The 16779-nt window shown below is 46.7% G+C and overlaps 1 protein-coding gene across 3 annotated transcripts in view; it reads left to right on the top strand.

Annotated features, from left to right (window-relative positions):
• Nucleotides 1-16779, top strand: part of Clic5 (chloride intracellular channel 5) — a 162829-nt gene that overhangs the window by 113554 nt on the left and 32496 nt on the right. For all 3 annotated transcript variants that reach the window (XM_040282746.2, XM_005318615.4, XM_005318616.4), the window contains exons 2-4: nt 1316-1425; nt 6581-6706; nt 14719-14825. In XM_040282746.2, the coding sequence (XP_040138680.1) occupies nt 1370-1425; nt 6581-6706; nt 14719-14825 (289 nt within the window). In that variant the 5' untranslated portion in view covers nt 1316-1369. The remainder of the gene's footprint in view (nt 1-1315; nt 1426-6580; nt 6707-14718; nt 14826-16779) is intronic.

Here is a 16779-nt window from a genome sequence, read left to right on the forward strand (position 1 = left end):
CAATGGCGTCACTGATAGATGCCGGTTCTAACATGCTTTTTGGTTTTTGTTAGCTCTCTACGCAGGCGCATGGTCCACATAGGGGAACCCCTGCTGTCCCGGCTGCTCAGGGCACCCAGGAAAAGTGAAACCTGTATAGGAAGTGTGGCTCTGGGTACAGTTAAGAAGGGGGTTAAAGACCTATAATTTCATAGCAATTACCTACAATCAACACTGTCAAAGGCCATGGTTTTCCATTATAAATCCGAGCCTCTGCTAGGAGCGAATTGCAAAGCAGAAATAAGCACAGGATCAGGCACTAATGTATGCCAGACGGTGCTGCGGGCTGTCCCCGGGTGCCACAGCACAAGGGAAGTCAAGGGAGAAAATAATGCGTTGAGCATTGAGATGGCATTTGTTTTCTCCTTCTTTAAAAAAAATAAAAAATCATTCTTAGTGAGCCCCAAGCCCTGGATGTTGGCTGCATCGTTAACAGCTTTGCAAGGAAGCCTGGGATCTTGACTCCTCATCCCCGCCCCCCAGTGGAGTCCTATGTTCCAGGAACCCAGTGACACTGAGGCTTCAAAGACTAGAGTGAATGGGATATTTTCTTCCTCTTGGTACCATATCAGGGGCAAAGAAACCACTCCATGGAAACAAACTATGCAGAGACCCATTCCCCAGCCTTTTTTGTGTTTGTCTGTGTGTTTGCTTGAACTAAATTTTTTATGCATGGCTCTGCAACCCCCTTAGAGGTGCAGAAGACAGACAGACTTGTCTCCCAGATGTAAAAACACTCTCTAGGAGATAACGAGCAGAGGAAATGAATGAAAAACGTGTGAAGGCATTCTGTGATGCGACCTGTGGTTGGTTCTTGTGTTTCTGTAGAGAGGGCAAATTATACAGGAACATATTTTGGCTAGATACAGGCAAAGTCAAGCTTTGAGGGATATAAATTACCAGTCAATGGAGATATTCAGGCATAGATTAGATGATTACATGGGGATGAAGAAGTCGATGTCTCAGTATCATTTATGTTGGCCTGTGTGATGTTGGAGGTCCTCTTTTTGCCCTGAGATATCAAGGTCCTATGGTTTCAGAAAGTTATGGTTCTACAAAAATCTCCATGCTGGAAACTCAAGTTCAATTCAATGCATGGTGCCAGGCATGGTCATGCATAAGTATTAGAAAAACAAAGAAGTTGAATGTAGGACTATTGGCTGTGAAGTCAAATGGGGATGTGGTGCTCTTGGCACTGGTGTTAATGTGTATGATATGATGCCGGTGTCGCTAGTAGGCACGTGTCCACTCAGGACTCTGCTTCTCTTCTTTGCAGGCCGGAATCGATGGGGAAAGCATTGGCAACTGTCCTTTCTCTCAGCGTCTCTTTATGATCCTCTGGCTGAAAGGAGTCGTGTTCAACGTCACCACGGTGGATCTGAAAAGGTAAAGGACACTGCATTCCTGAGGAATATTCTTAGTTGCAAAGAACAGAGAACCTCAATGAGAGAGGGCAAATGCCCCCTATGGTCCCAGCAGCACACTGCTCGCACCTCACTACCTAGCACCACGCCTCCAGGCCCACCCTTCCTTACAAGGGATGCTGCAAACGCTGGTGTATCCCTTAGGGCTGAGAGCTTCACAGGCCTGATTAGCAAGGAGAAAGGAAGGAGTGGACATTGGCTCTGCAACTAAGAATGTGTGGTGCCGAGATGGGTGCAGATTCCCAACACATAGGAGTATCCATGCCAGCAATGCAGGCACCACCATCCGTGGGACACTAGAGGACTTCAGGGCTGAGTCCAACTCTTCACCCCTGAAGTTGCAATCCAGACCTTTTCCCACAGTATCTTTCCATCTTCTGAATTCCTTGGCGTGAGAGTTCTGGATTATAGGCCCAGACAGAGAGGTACTAGTGCTCTCTGCTTTTAAAGGGCAGCTTGACATCTGTTGAAATACCAGGCATCTTTCAATACCAGAGCCAAGCTCTTCACTCTTACAGAATGTGGTGGTTCCTCTCTTCAATCTGCCCTTGAAACCTGGAATGGATCTGGACTTCCTCTTAAGTGTCTGCCTTCCACCCCACCTTCTTCCCTGGTTCTTCAGATCCTGGCTATCTTTTAGATATTTTCACTTGGACATTCCATTGTCACTATATAACTTCTGTGTCTAAAATTGTGTCCATCTTTTCTCCCTTTGCAACATGTTCTCTTCCTAGATTCTTTGCTTTCCCATTCTCTAGGCACCAAAATGTTTCCAGTTCCTTTCTCTTGCCACCTTCCTCAGTAAGTAGCCAAGTCAGCACATTCTCCCATTAACTCCTTCTTTTGGGGGTGGGGGGTATCCTGGGGATTTAACCCAGGGGTGCTCTAAGCCACTGAGCACCTTTTATTGTTTCTTTTGAGACAGGGTCTTGCTAAGTTGCTTAGGGCCTCACTGAATTAACCCAGGCTGGCCTTGAACTTGTGATCCTCCTGCCTCAGCCTCACAAGTCACTGGGATTACAGACCTAGGCCACTGACTTCTGTTGCACTCTCTCTTTTCCATTCTCAAAGCCCACACCTGGTTCAGGGCTCACCACTGCCAGCCTGATTGTCTCTTTGTTCTTCAAATGGGCCTTCAGCCTCTCAGGTTCTGTCCCCCATACCCGGTCCCCACCCTTCCATCCCGAGGTTATTCCTCCTGGAATAGCACTTTAATCAGGAGCCTCGTCCCTTGATCAGAAAGCCTTCCCTACTCTCTGCTGACCATAGAATCAATGCCTCTGAGACCCTCTTTACCTTCTCCTTGCTTCTTCCCAACACTGCCTCCCCACACACCTGTCAGGCTGGCCCACCTTCTGCTGCTCTTGGTCCTTGTAGCCTGCAGCCTGTGTCCAGATTCATCCTCTGTCTAAACTGGCACCTTCCTCCCTGTCCCTGCAGACTGCCCCACTCCTGGACTGTGACTTTAGCCTCATCTCCTCTGCGAGGACTCCTACCTCCCCATGCCCAGGAACCTACCAACCGACCGACCTCCAAACTCACCTAGTCCTGTTGTCTAGATCGCATTGGGCCTCAAGTTAGCCCAATTATGATAGCTTCACCCAGTTACAATAGCTGCAGTCCTCATACTTTACACTGGAAGCGTTTTCCCATAAAACAAACAACAACAACAACAACAAAACCCTACATATAATTGTGTGAAAGAGGACTGTTTCTCCATTTTATGCAAGGAAACTGGGATGGGCACAGTTAGAAGATTTGCTCAAGGTGAACTTGAAATTGGAAGGACTGCTACTAAAATCTCAGTGTCCTGGGTTTAAATCTCACGATCGGGCTGGGATTTGTGGCTCAGCGGTAGAGCGCTCGCCTAGCATGTGCGAGGCCCTGGGTTCGATCCTCAGCACCACATAAAAATAAATAAATTAAAGGTAATGCGTCCAACTACAACTAAAAAGTAAAAATACTTTTTAAAAAATCTTATGATCTTCAAAAACACATCAGTTATGAAGTTCGTGTCCTTCAAATAAAACCTTAAATTCCTCAAGGACAGGCCACAGCAACTAGCTGTGTACTGATCCTCAACTAACATCTGTCAAGTAAAGGAACACACCTGTGCCATGCAGTTAGTGTCTCTGGTGACAACTAAAGAACCAGAGGTGTTCACACAGTTTGAAAGAATAGACAATCATCTTTAAGAGGGGACCCATGTGTTCAGTTGGAACTCAGAATGGGGCAGGGAGCCACTAGTATGCTTCAGATCACATCTGGTCCCACCAGCATCCCTTTGAGACAGGCCATACGTGTGTCACCACTCCAGTGTTACAGATAAGGAAACTTTCATACTGCCCACACACACACACACGTGCATACACACACACACACGTGCATACACACACACGTGCATACACACACACACACACATGCATACACACACACACACACACACACATTATTTTCTAAGAACACTGATTTCTTATCCTGGCACCACCATTTATTGGCTGAGTGACCTTACACTCTTCTAGCCTCAGTTCTGCATCTGTACATCAGAGAAAAATTTTACTGCCTTCTTAATCAATAGGAGTCTGTGAGGAGCTAGTGAGGCAGGCCATAAAAATTATTTGCATTCAGCATTCTACCTGGCTTATTTCTGTTCCATACTTTGTTGACTGTTCTTAGCAATACCTGCCCCCGTGGAGCTGGCAATCCAGTTAGGAAAAGAAGATTGATACACATTAAATAACTTACACCTTAGACCCAGCAACATGCCGTTCAATGCTAATGGTATAACTTCAACTATAAATGCCAGAGGAGGTCCACAAGAAAAGCAAGAGGGTCCTGTCTGACCAACATCCCATTGACAGTGCAGCCCTAGAACCTCCCCAGGGTGTCAGACTCCAGTGGCCAGGGTGCCTTCACGTCCCAGGGAAAAACTCCACCACCACCACAACCAATTCCCATCTTTAAGCCACAGAGAGGTCACCACTGAAAACTGAAATCTGGCACGGCAGCCTGTGTGAGCACTAGAAAGCCAGGAACAAGTCAAGAATGTCCTTTCATTGTCTAAACGGAGGGACACACACAAAGTAAACAAAGGCACTAAGTAAATCAGATTTTAAAAATACTTTCCATCCCAATTGTCTGAGTTCCAAGTGCCACAGCGCAGCTGGAGAGGGTGCATGTGGGGAGCGACCAGGGAGGAGCCCTGTAATTGAAATTCTTCTGGTCCCCTCCCCAGCTGATTTAGCCAGGAATTTCTTTCATTACAGACGCCTCTGCCCCTTTGTTTACTTTTTCACAGTTCCTCCTTCTAATGTTTTCCAGCCTGACTCCCACAAGAAACGCTGCTTGCTGAGAGAGCATCTGGGGTGCCTCTCCCCATCCAGCCCTTGCCGGGGAGGTCTCCACCATGATTCCTCCTCTTCCTTCCTTCCCTCCCCACACTTTCCTGATCTGCCAACCTCTCTGATCTGCCTTTTGCTCCAGCCTTGCACTTGCACTTGCACTTGGCTACAGAACACAATGTTGGCGGAGTGCACAGAGCCCATGTCACACACGTTCCTTCCTGCTGTGGGCGCCCCAAGTCCCTCCTCACAGCCGTCAGAACACTGCCCAGCACAAACCAGGCCCATGCTTGGCATCACAGTGGGCCTGGCAGAGAGGTCATCCGTGATCGCTTGCTCATTTGATGTGTTCCATGATGTCACCCTCTTTATCACCTAAAATGCTATCCTCTTTGGATAATATAGGACATTTGGGGGTGGGTATTAGGGATTGAACTCAGGGGCACTCAATCATTGAGCCACATCTCCAGCCCTGTTTTGTATTTTATTTAGAGACAGGGTGTCTTTGAGTTTCTTAGCACCACGCTTTTGCTGAGGCTGACTTTGAATTCACAATCCTCCTGCTTCAGCCTCCTGAGCGGCTGGAATTATAGGTGTGAGTCACCGCACCCAGCTGATTCAGGACTTTTGCATTCCCTCGTTTCCACGGGGGAAGAGTGCACTGATGCTTTGGTTATCTTAGATGTTTTTAAGTTTCTGACCCAGAATCCTACAAGCATGCAAGCAAGAGGCCTTCTCTCTTCTTAGGGACTGCACTTGCTGCTTGTTATATGTATGTTTAACTTCAAAGATCCTACTGGTCCCAGCAAAGCTTCTTAATATTGAATTGAGTTCATTACCTAGAAAATGGATTATTTATAACTTAAGAACACAAAATACCCTCATAATTTTAAAAATTAGGCACAATTTCAGATTCATAGGATACTTTTAATTTCTGTGTGTTGAACAGAATTTTTAAAACATTTCAAGAAAAGTAAGTACCTTTCAGTAAAACTAGGATCACAGTCGTTACATTTTAAGCATAAAGTGTGTGTGCTCAAATTAAGTTCCAAAGTTAAACCAGTGCAGAAGGCAGACTGGTGGAGTACAAGCACTCTTGCGTACAATTGCTTTCTGGCCCTCTCCACATTCAATTGAAAGCTGAAAGTCTTTATCAACTTCAGGCCAATCTTTGATTTCTAATTCTGCAGTTAAAATATCTCCCTCTTAAATTAAAAATGTCTATTTTATTCATGTAGCCATTCAAAGAAAATCTGCCTCCTATATGCTAGGCACAATTCTAGGCCCTTTTCCTCCTGAATTTTGAGTTATAAAACTTTCCCTTAGATATCTGCTAACAGAACCCAATCACAGTAGGTTCTTGATGCAGAATCCTTAGTCTCAGCCTTTCTGGTGACCAATGATGTGGAAGTGCATTTTCGTCAGACTAACAAGTGAAGGAACTTTTGAAGGCAATGCCCAGCCTCTTCTCCCACAGTTGAAGCAGGGGGCTGATGTAGGCAGTCCTGGCTGATTCCCTCCACTTTCTCTCCAGTGCTCAGCTCCATCCTGACTGGGGTTCCTCTGGCACTGACTTCCACTGGACAGGTCTGTGTGTCACACCACAAGACTTCAGAGCTTTCTTCAGCCTCTCCCGCCCCACCCTGTAGGTCTGGTTCTGCTGATGGACACAGGGGATAGCACAGAGAGGCTCATGTCTAATAAATCTTAGGTTTCTCAGAACAGGAAGTTTCCTGGTATATGTCAACATGTGAATCTCGTTCTCTCTCTCTACAGAAAGCCAGCCGACCTGCACAACCTAGCCCCTGGAACCCATCCACCCTTCCTGACCTTCAACGGAGATGTGAAGACAGATGTCAATAAGATCGAGGAGTTCCTGGAGGAGACCTTGACCCCCGAAAAGTAATGAGCTCTTTGGAGCTAATGAAAGGGAAGGGGGCTACTTGGAGGAAGGCAGATTTCCTGAGAAAGGCTGCTCAGTTCCAGAGCACGGGATCCTCTTTTCAAAGAGAGAGTGTAGGACCCCCCCCCCAAAGGCTGCAATCTCAAAATGGCCCCACTGGCTGGGTTGGGTGGCACCCATCTGTAATCCCACCATCTTGAGAGGTTGAGGAAAGAGGATAATAAGTTTCAAGCCAGCCTCAGCAACGTAGCAAAGCCCTCTGTCCAAATAAAAAATAACAGGCTGGGGGTGCCCAGTGTCAAAGTGTCCCTGGGCTCATTCCTCAGAACCGCAAAACAACCACAATAACAAAAAGAAACACACACACACACACACACACACACACACACAGCTCCACTAAATGCACTCACTAGTAGGAATCACTGTAAGAGAGGCGCAGTCCGTCACTCCTACACAGAGGGATTTGGGGAGTCCCGGGAAGACCACTACCCTCCCCCTTGACCCATATGTCCCCCTCACTCCAGTTCACTTTGCCCAGAAGACCTCAAAGTGAGAGCAGAGGCTGACTCCTCATTCCAAAAATGCCGAAAGGCTCCTATAATGAAAACAAGCCAAGAAAGGGCCCCCCAGTGACTCAAACCAGGAGACAAAGTCATCAGAGGTCAGACTTGTTCATTATAGAACATTCAGGAAGAGATTAGAGCAATCACACTTTTTTGAAAAACTATTAGAAAAATAATATTACATAGAGAGCAAGGTATGATCTTCTGGCTGCAGGAGAGACCCTGAAAGTCTTCGGCACAGGACTGGGAGGTTTGCTTTGGGGGCTGGGAGAAGTAGTAGTGTAGAGGGGTGGGTAAAGCTGAGGTAGAGAAATCAATTAGGAGGTACCCGTTGGTGACAGTCCAGATGAGACGGAATAAAGGGCTAGACCAAAGAAGTGGCAGCAAAATGTGGGAAGAGGAATAGGAAGGGTTCAGAACCTACTTGGTAGGTAAGATAAGTGGAGTTTGACAACTAAAAATCATTGTCTTGAATTTATTTTATTTATTTGTTTATTTGACAGTACTAAGGATTGAACCCAGGTGCCTTGCACACACAGGCAAGCCTCTGCCACTGAGCTACATCCCCAGCCCTTTTCTCTATTTTGAGACAGCACTAAGTTGCAGAGACTGACCTTCAACTTGGATGCTCCGGCCTCAGCCTGCTGAGTATCTGAGATTACAGGAGTGAGTGCACCCCCGTGCCTGGCCCAGCTTGTATTAATTTGAAAGTCTCATTTTTTTCATCAGCACAGGGCACTCAGTGGCCAGCGCCATTCACAGCACTTAGCTGCTACAACTCCTGTCACTGTCATCACCGTTCTGGGAGGGAGGTGCCATCATTGTCCTCATTTTCCAGTTTGGCACAGTGTAACTTGTTGCCTATATACTGAACTCCTGTTGAGAAATTAAAACTCTCAGCCGATTAAGCCTTTAAACAATCAGATGTGTTCTTCCTTAAAATTTTTCTTTGTCGCCCATATTAATGGAACAGTTCATTTTCACACTGAGTGGAAAATTGCCTCAAGCCCATTGGAAGCCACTGAGGGTAGACTTTAAGTTAAGTGCATTAATTAAATCAAATGGGCAGCCCCCACAGATTGAAGCCACACGCGTCTCTGAACAGGACACCAGCCAGCCACTTGGTTGGAAGTGCCCTGAAGGGGTGGGTTGTATCCCATATGAGACTCAGCCTAATAGTACTAGTTCAAAATCCTACATTACGGGGGTTCACGCCTGTAATCCCAGAGGCTCTGGAGGCTGAGGCAGGAGGATCTCAAGTTCAAAGCCAGCCTCAGCAAAAGTGAGGCACTGAGCGACTCAGTGAGACCCTGTCTCTAAATAAAATACAAAATAGGGCTGGGATGTGGCTCAGTGGTTGAGTGGCCCTGAATTTCCCAATACCCCCCCCACACACACACAAACACACACACACACACACACACACACACAAAAAAAAAAAAATAAACAACCCACAAATGCTGCTCCGGGCTCTGCCAGTGATGTGCTGTAACCTCCTGAATCTGCCCCTTCTCTGCTCTGGGTCTCAGTCCTCCTCTGTGAAAGGTCCCTTCCTGCCTTCTATTCTTCCCACTCACTTTATTCAGCCTCCCCACCTCCTCCCCACCCCAAATCTGACTACACCTCTCCCTTGCTGTTTCTCAGGCTCAGGCATCCCCAATCTGCACCCACCTTGGGGCTCAGAAACCCTGGGAATTCTACACCCTTTGAACAGTCTTTCTGCGGAAAATCACCGTCAGACTCTTCATCCATTCTCAACCATTTCCAGTGATCCATCAGGGCTAGATGATGTTGGATGCGGACACTCTAACCCTTCCTCTCTCGCCCACATAACCCGTCCTGAAGGCTGCTGCTTCTCCTCCAGGTTATTTCCTGGATTGGAGTTAAATGCAGGAAGCTTTACAAAGTACATTCCTGCCACATTAGCGATCCAGTGATCCAGCACTCCCAGGTGGCAGAACTTCAAAACTGTTACATGCACAACTCTAGAAGGCTGCTAAGGGGAGGGCCCTCTTGGCAAGACCATCGACCTCTCTGGATACCCCCCACCAGAAGTGTCCCTCAGATGCCTTTGTAGCTATAAGGTACTGCAGGTAGCCCCTAGCAAATGTCACCAAGCCAGTGCCTCAGTCCCGTGCAGAGGTACCTGCTGGCCCGATCACAGGCCACCACTGCAGCTGGCTTCCACATTAACTGATGCCAAGAGGTGGGGTGACCTGCGTTCTGAGGCCCCTGGAACAGTGTGCTGTCTGGCCTTCTGGTTCTCCAGGGGGCAGCAAAATTCCCAGAACGGTTCCCGCGGGGCTGCTCTGCATGTGTTTCTCATCACACTGCTGTTTGTAAAACCTGCCAGAAGCCAAGACATCGTGGGAGCTTTTCTTTCCCCTTAGGTTTTTCTTTTCTTTTTTTTTTTTAGGAGAAAATCATATACAAACACTCCAACAACATTTTCTTTTTTAAAGTCACATTTGATCCCATAGAGCATTTGGTGTCAGATGAGGAATCCAGGAAGTCTCAAGTAGTTTCTAAATGAGACTAACATCCGTGTCTTTCCGTCAGTTGTCCCAGTTAATGCTCAACAAGGAAGTGTGGGGATTAGACTTGGAGTCACTGTGGAGAGGTGCTGGCCCTGGCCTTTCGTCTCTGTGGATGGCCAGCATTTCTAGAATCCAGAACTGAGAATTAGGAGCCCTAACTGTGGCCACTTCTCTCCCATCTGTAGACCTGGTGTGACCTTGGACAAGCCTCTCTCCCTCCGAGGGCTTCCTTATTTTCTCTAAGATAAGGGGGTGACACTACCTAGTCTCTAACATCCCATTAAGCCCATATTCTCTGGTCCCATGGGTTTCTCAGGGTGTTCTCCCAGAGCTGGCTGCTGTTGAAAAGAGTCCTGTAAATTTAGGAGGCTAAACTAAAACAGTTGATTAGAGAGCATGCTATCGAGCCAGTCCACTAGCAAGCAGCCAGAACTGTGAGTGTCAACTTTGAGGGCTGGGGTTGTGACTCCGCAGTAAAGTACTCTCCTAGCACATATGAGGCACTGGGTTAGATCCTCAACATCACATACAAATAAATAAAATAAAGGTATTGTATCTATCTACAGCTAAAAAAATTTTTTTTAACAAAGAGACTTTGAATTCTTTATTTTTTTTTTAAGCAGAGATATCCAATAACCGTAAAAAGGAAGAATGTTCTTCTAACCACCTGGTGGGTAGAGAAACGACCTCTGCATGCATCCTTCCGGATGAGGACTGAGGGTGGGCTTTGGAGTCCCAGTGACTTGGGTTCCAATCCATACCACCAGGTGGTGCTGTTCTGCAGTAACAAAGGAGCCACAAAATCTCCCTGGTTTAACAGAATATACCCCTTATATACCACTTGAGCCAAGTCTGAGTGGGTAGTGTGACCCTCTTCTATCTTGTAGCTTTTGGAATGTATGGCCTCCGAGATTCTTTCTGCAGAAAAAAAAGAGAAAAAAGGGATCACACTAAGTGTATTTAAGGGTTAGGGCCATGGGGTAGGGGGATATATCACTTCTACTCACACTGCATTGGCCAAAATCCAGTCACATGACCCCAGCATCACAGAGAGGGAGGCTGCAAAGCACCAAGAAGAACATGGAGGTTTAGTGAGCATAAGCACTCCCTGCTACAGGCGAGTGAGTTACTGAAAAGCTCTCTGATCTTTGTTTTTCACATCTATAAATTGAGAGCCATGATATTGATTTTAGAGAGCTTTTGTAAAAGACACTACTGCTGAGCCCCGGGGCCTGGCACAGAGTAAGTGCTCATGAAGTGGCCGCTTAGAGAGTCCACACCTGCTTTGTGGCTGCCTCCCAGGTACAGTCATAAGGACAACTAGTGACCTGAGGCTTAAACACAGATCCCAAAGAATGCCTTTTAATTAAGAAGCCAGACCTTCCAAATATCTTATGCTTAAATAGCATAGGCAAGACAAACAGGAGGGAATCAGGGGTCAGAAATGTCAGAACCATGAACCTGCCTCTCAGGTAAGGGTTTGGTGAAGTGAGGAAGCAAGAATAATGGAGAAGGGTGAGGCAGGAAGTGCTTCCCCATCTTACTTCTTAAAGGAAGTAGGGCCAGTACTCTGGCTGCCAGGAGAGACCCCAGAATCAGCAAAAGTCACTCCATCAGGACTGTCTCTCTTTTTCTCCAGTGTGTTCCCCAAACAAGGCACAGGGCCTGGCCCTTGGCAGGTGCACGCTGTTCTTGTATCCAATGGCACAGTGACCTGTGTGTCAGTGAGAAGGCATCTGGAACTCCACCTGCCAGAGCACTTACCATCAGCAATCATTTTTTTCCCCCTGCTACTAATAAATTTTTTCCCTATCAAAAACATTTATTATTATCTTTTTTTTTTTGTAAAAGGTCAACTCTTTTACTTAGAATGAAATTTAAGTGCAGATATAAGATGAGTGCATTTGGAATAAGATCTTACAAACGACAGAGAGAGAAATTTTCTTCAGTGAGGTCAAGATCAACAAACCATCAGTAAAATGCAAGAGACTAAATATTTTTGGCTTTGCGGGCCCCAGGGCTCTGCCTCCACTCTGCTGTTGTACCATGAAAGCTGCTTTGGCTGATACGTAAATGAATGGGCTGGGTTGTGTGCCAGTAAAATTTTACTTGCTAGCAATGAAATTCAAACTTATTATTATTTTCACACAGTACAGAGTGTGTATCCTTCTTTGATTTTTTTTCAACCATTTAAAAATGTATGATCCACCTGGGTGGGATGACACACACCTGTAATCCCAGCAGCTCCGGAGGTGGAGGCAGGAGGATTGTGAGTTCAAAGCCGGCCTCACCAATTTAGTGAGGCACTAAGCCACTCAGTGAGACCCTGTCTGTAGTAAAATACAAAATACAGCTGGGGATATGGCTCAGTGGTCGAGTGCCCCTGAGTTCAATCCCCAGTACCCAAAATAAGAAAAAGAAGAAGAAGAAAACAACTAAAAATACCAGATCCATTGTTATCTCAAAGACCATGCACAAACAGGGGCCATGAGCTGTATTTTGCTAACCCCTAATTAAGAGAAATTAATCCTTTTTTTAAAAATTGTCATCAGACTCCAACATACTGTTATTTCAAAGATGTTTCTGTGAATGAAACACGGTTTGCTAGTCTTTTTAGAGAAGCAGAAGAAACTTTGTAGCCCTTCCTTTGCATATTTGGAATAAGGGAGAAATATGAATATACTTATCCCACAGAGAAGCTCCTCAGGTGTTGTCACTTAAATCTGTGATATAAACATCTTGGAGACTCCTTTTCCACAAGAATGAACTGCAAATGAAATACGACACTATACAGTAAAGTTTCAACGAATCATAGTGCTCAGGAAGCGGATGACATGGCCATGGACCCCCCCCCCCCCGAATATGGGTCCTTTTTTGCCCATCTCAGGTTTGCTACCACATGCCCCATTCAGTCTACTCTGGCTATGAAGACATGGTCAGAGTATTGGATTTTCCACTAAATAATGACATAGAGCAAAACAAAAGAAACCCGAACAGGCTGTCCACTGAAATGCATTTTCTCTTTAGATCATCAATGACAAAGAGCACTTAATAATTTAAATCTATCAATTCTAATAACAAGCTGGATTCTATGTAAGAAGGCCAATAATGACATTTGCCACATCTTGGCAGATTATCCAGCATCTTGCAGGAAAGTTTGCTTCATGCTCTCAGCCACAGCAGAAGAATCAGATAATTCCCATTACTGTACTGGATACCCAGGAACACAGGCAGATGCGGACTGTGCAGAGCGCCCTCTTCTGGTGGATGGGGAGAATTCACCGCCGTGCTCAGCCCAGCCTTAAGGCCTTGGTGGCTTTAGAGGGGAAAGCACTTAGTGGATAAAGGCCCACAGAACGTGGAAGTTAGGAACTAGACTTCCACAACAAAACTGCCTGGGTTGAGATCCTGGCTCTGCCAACTAGCCACATGACCTCAGGAAAATTGCTAAAACTTCCAGTTTCTTCATGTGGGAAAAGAGTAACAATTGTACCAATAGGATTCTTATGAGGAATGACGGGTGGACACGTATAAAGGATCAGAACAGCACCCAGAATATAGTAGGCTCTCAGTGCAAGTTAGTTGTTAACTGTTTTCAGAGCAACCCAGTGATCAAGTGTGAGGGCCACTGCTCCAGGGCAGGGAAACCAAGTTCTCCATGCCCCTCCATAAAGAATTGCTATGTCTTCAATTGCCTGCACTGTCATATGAGGAAAATAGTGCCTCCCATTCCTGCCTGATGCCAAGAGCTGGATCTTATGAGTTTCTGAGGACTCTTCCAATAGCAATATCTCTGAAATTAAATAGCCACATCCTATGGCCCTAAGAGTTCACTGTCCTAGATAATAAGCCATTTGAGGAGCAAAATGGGGGTGGGGGGAGAACTGATTTTTAAAGAGTTGTTTTGGTTAAAGATATTTAAACCAAACTAAAAAAAAAAAAAACAACCCATATATTTCACTCTTTAGACATAAAGGAACCAACCAGCTTACAGTCAAAAGTGATTCACCCAGAGATCACAAAGATTCACATTAATGAATGAGGATCACTGGGCAACTGTCCCCTATCCCCTTCCACCCCGGCCTGGCCATCCATATGCAAGTGTTTGGGAAATATCATTTTAAATTAGAGTTACTCGGGTTGATGGTGCTACTGGGTCAACGCCACATATTCCCACATTAGCAGTCTTACCTTGCCCTGTCTCAAGGCCAAGGGTCGTAGGCCCAGCCCACCTCTTGATGCTTCTGTTTTCGTAAAGAAAGTGAAAGATGGTTCAAGGATCAGAGGGACTGGGTCATTGGAAATCTATCTCTGTGCCTGGAAATAAAAACACTTGAAAATGAATGTCCTGCTGATGAGGCGGGGTGCTGTTCTGATCCTTGGTATGTATCCACTGCATCTTATTACTGTACACAAACAGTAAATGTGTGGAGGACATTTCAGGAGCAGGCTGTGGGTCTTTTTCCTTTGGAGAAAAGGCCTCCAATGCTAGGGTGCCAGGTATCTCTGTGCTCTGCACAGGTAGGGTTATGATGGCAGGCCTGGCAGTGGCTAGATACCTTAGTGTGGGTAGAGGATACATAGGGACCCTACCTGGTGAGCCCAGTCATTTTGATGAGAGGATTTTCACCAGTGCCTCATCATTGGGCTCAGAATGAGGACAGGGCCTGAGACCTCTGAGTGGCATTCTGGTTCTTTGCCCAGCAGTGTCCCCCCAGCAGCTCTGCACCTCACCAACCTCTGATTTCCTTACTGTGAACAAGGGCTGAGCACCCATCTCTGGCAGGATGGCTGTAAACCCCCAAAAGACGAAGAGCTAGACAGGAGAAAGCTATTCACTGTGACAGGGCTTCACCCTTAAAAGAGTTCCCAATCTCAGGGGTTCTCAGAACACTGCATCTTCCATTCCAGGTACCCCAAACTGGCTGCGAAACACCGGGAGTCCAACACGGCAGGCATTGACATCTTCTCCAAGTTCTCTGCCTACATCAAAAACACCAAGCAGCAAAATAATGCTGGTGAGTGACTCCCTTCCACCAGAGCGCTGGGAGCGTCTGTTTACGGGCCAGGGCATCTGCAGTTCACCCATGGGCATGTCAGATACTCAGGCCAAGGAAGCATATGGAACCAATGCTGTGAGTCATCTGCGCACCCGACATCCCCCTTGACACAGGGGCCGTGGGAGGTCCTAGATCCTGCCACCTGGCCAGTGCAGGGGAAAGGCCAGTGGTCTTCTTGCTGACTCAGAGGGAGGGATGCTGTTCTCCTTAAGGCACAGCATATAGCACCCCAAAAGTCCTTAGTCCTGCGTATCCGTCCCACAGGAGTGATCCTGCCTGTGTTGGCATTGGAACATCTCCCGACTTGTGATGGTCCCTGAAAATTTTCTTAGAGGTTGTTTAGAGGCCATGGGCGTGGGGCCAGGGCCAGCCCTCTGCACTCTCCTTTCACTGCCACTGCTGAGGCTGCTGGGAGGCACTCCTCAAAGCCTGGCCCTTCCCCATCAGGCCCTGGCTTTCTGCCATCAGCTCCAGAACCTGGGGCCTGGTTCTCTCATGGTGCCTTCTTAGTGGGGTCTGAGCATCACTGAAGTTCACAGCAATTTTTATCCCTCATTTGGCCCCGTCCTTTAAGGGTTAGCGGAAGCCATTTGAATGGGCGCGTGCAGCTCTCGGAGACCAGTGTTAGGCACCAAGCAAAGGACGGACGGGAGAGCTCCCTTGCCCCCCAAATGGGAGAATGAGCCAGACCCACGGAGCGCACCTCAAAGGCAAGCAGAGGAAGCGTGTGGCCTTTTGTGAACAAGTGAGCAAAAGGCGCACAGTGGACCACGACAGGTGGTCGAGGGAGGCGGGTTGACCACGTGTCCAGGAGAGGCAGCCAAAGAACCATCAGCAGGAGCAGGACCGGTACGATCAGAATTAAATACCTCAGTGACAGAGACTGACCGGCTAGATGGTGCCAAGCACAGAGTTAGTTTCTGGGGGTTTGAAGAAGAAAGAGATACTTTTCCAATCTGCTGTGCCTGACTGGTGCAGGAAGAGGCTTCAAGTCAGAAAATGTCAAATAAGAAAATAAGAGGTATATTATGGCTTAATAGAGGGGTCGGAAGAGCTAATTCAGTGCCCGATGAAAGGAAAACATGATTCCTGTCAAAGGAGTTTGGAGTCAGAAGACTTTAACTAAGGTCCTTTGAGAAAGCTTCTCAAAGCAGGTTCAACTGGGTCATAAAGATTGGAGGAAAGCTGGGCCTGGTGATGCACGTCTGTAATCCCAAAGGCTTGGGAGGCTGAGGCAGGAGAATTGCAAGTTCAAAGCCAGCTTCTGCGATTTAGCCCTGAGTCACTCAATGAGACCCTGTCTCTAAACAAAATACCATAAGGGCTGGAGATGTGGCTCAGTGGTTAAGTGCCCCTGGGTTCAATCCCTGGTAACATGAAAAAAAAAATAGGGAAGAATCAGATGAGGCTATAGCATGGAGAATGTGGGAGGGTGAGGAAAAGCCAGAACAGAGACCTGGACAAGTGGCTGGGGCTCACAGAGGGCTTAGAGCACACCCTGTGAGCAATGGCAGCCATAAGATGTACAAGATAGAGGCCATAGAAGGAGGGTGACCCTCTTAGGGGACAAGAAGAAGCATGTGGTAAATATTTTCAATATACTCTGCTCTTGCTTCATGGCTATCTGGATCCTGTAGTGGGTCAGTGTCTTCTCCAAATTCATGTCCACCTGGGACCTTATACCAAATAAGATTGTCACCTTATTTGGAAATAGGGTCTTTGCATAGGTAACTAGTTAAAGATGTCAGAGAGGGTCATCCAATAACTGGTGTCCTCTTGAGAAGAAGAAAAGACAGAAAGAGAGATGGGAATGCTGAGCCAGGAGCTAGAAGAAGCAGGAAGGACACCTGCTGACACTGGATTTTTTTTTTTTCTGACTCTGTTCTCCAGACCCATATGGGGACAATCTCAC

The sequence above is a fragment of the Ictidomys tridecemlineatus genome, chromosome 8, assembly GCF_052094955.1.
Source record: "Ictidomys tridecemlineatus isolate mIctTri1 chromosome 8, mIctTri1.hap1, whole genome shotgun sequence".
In the NCBI taxonomy this organism is placed as follows: Eukaryota; Metazoa; Chordata; class Mammalia; order Rodentia; family Sciuridae; genus Ictidomys; species Ictidomys tridecemlineatus.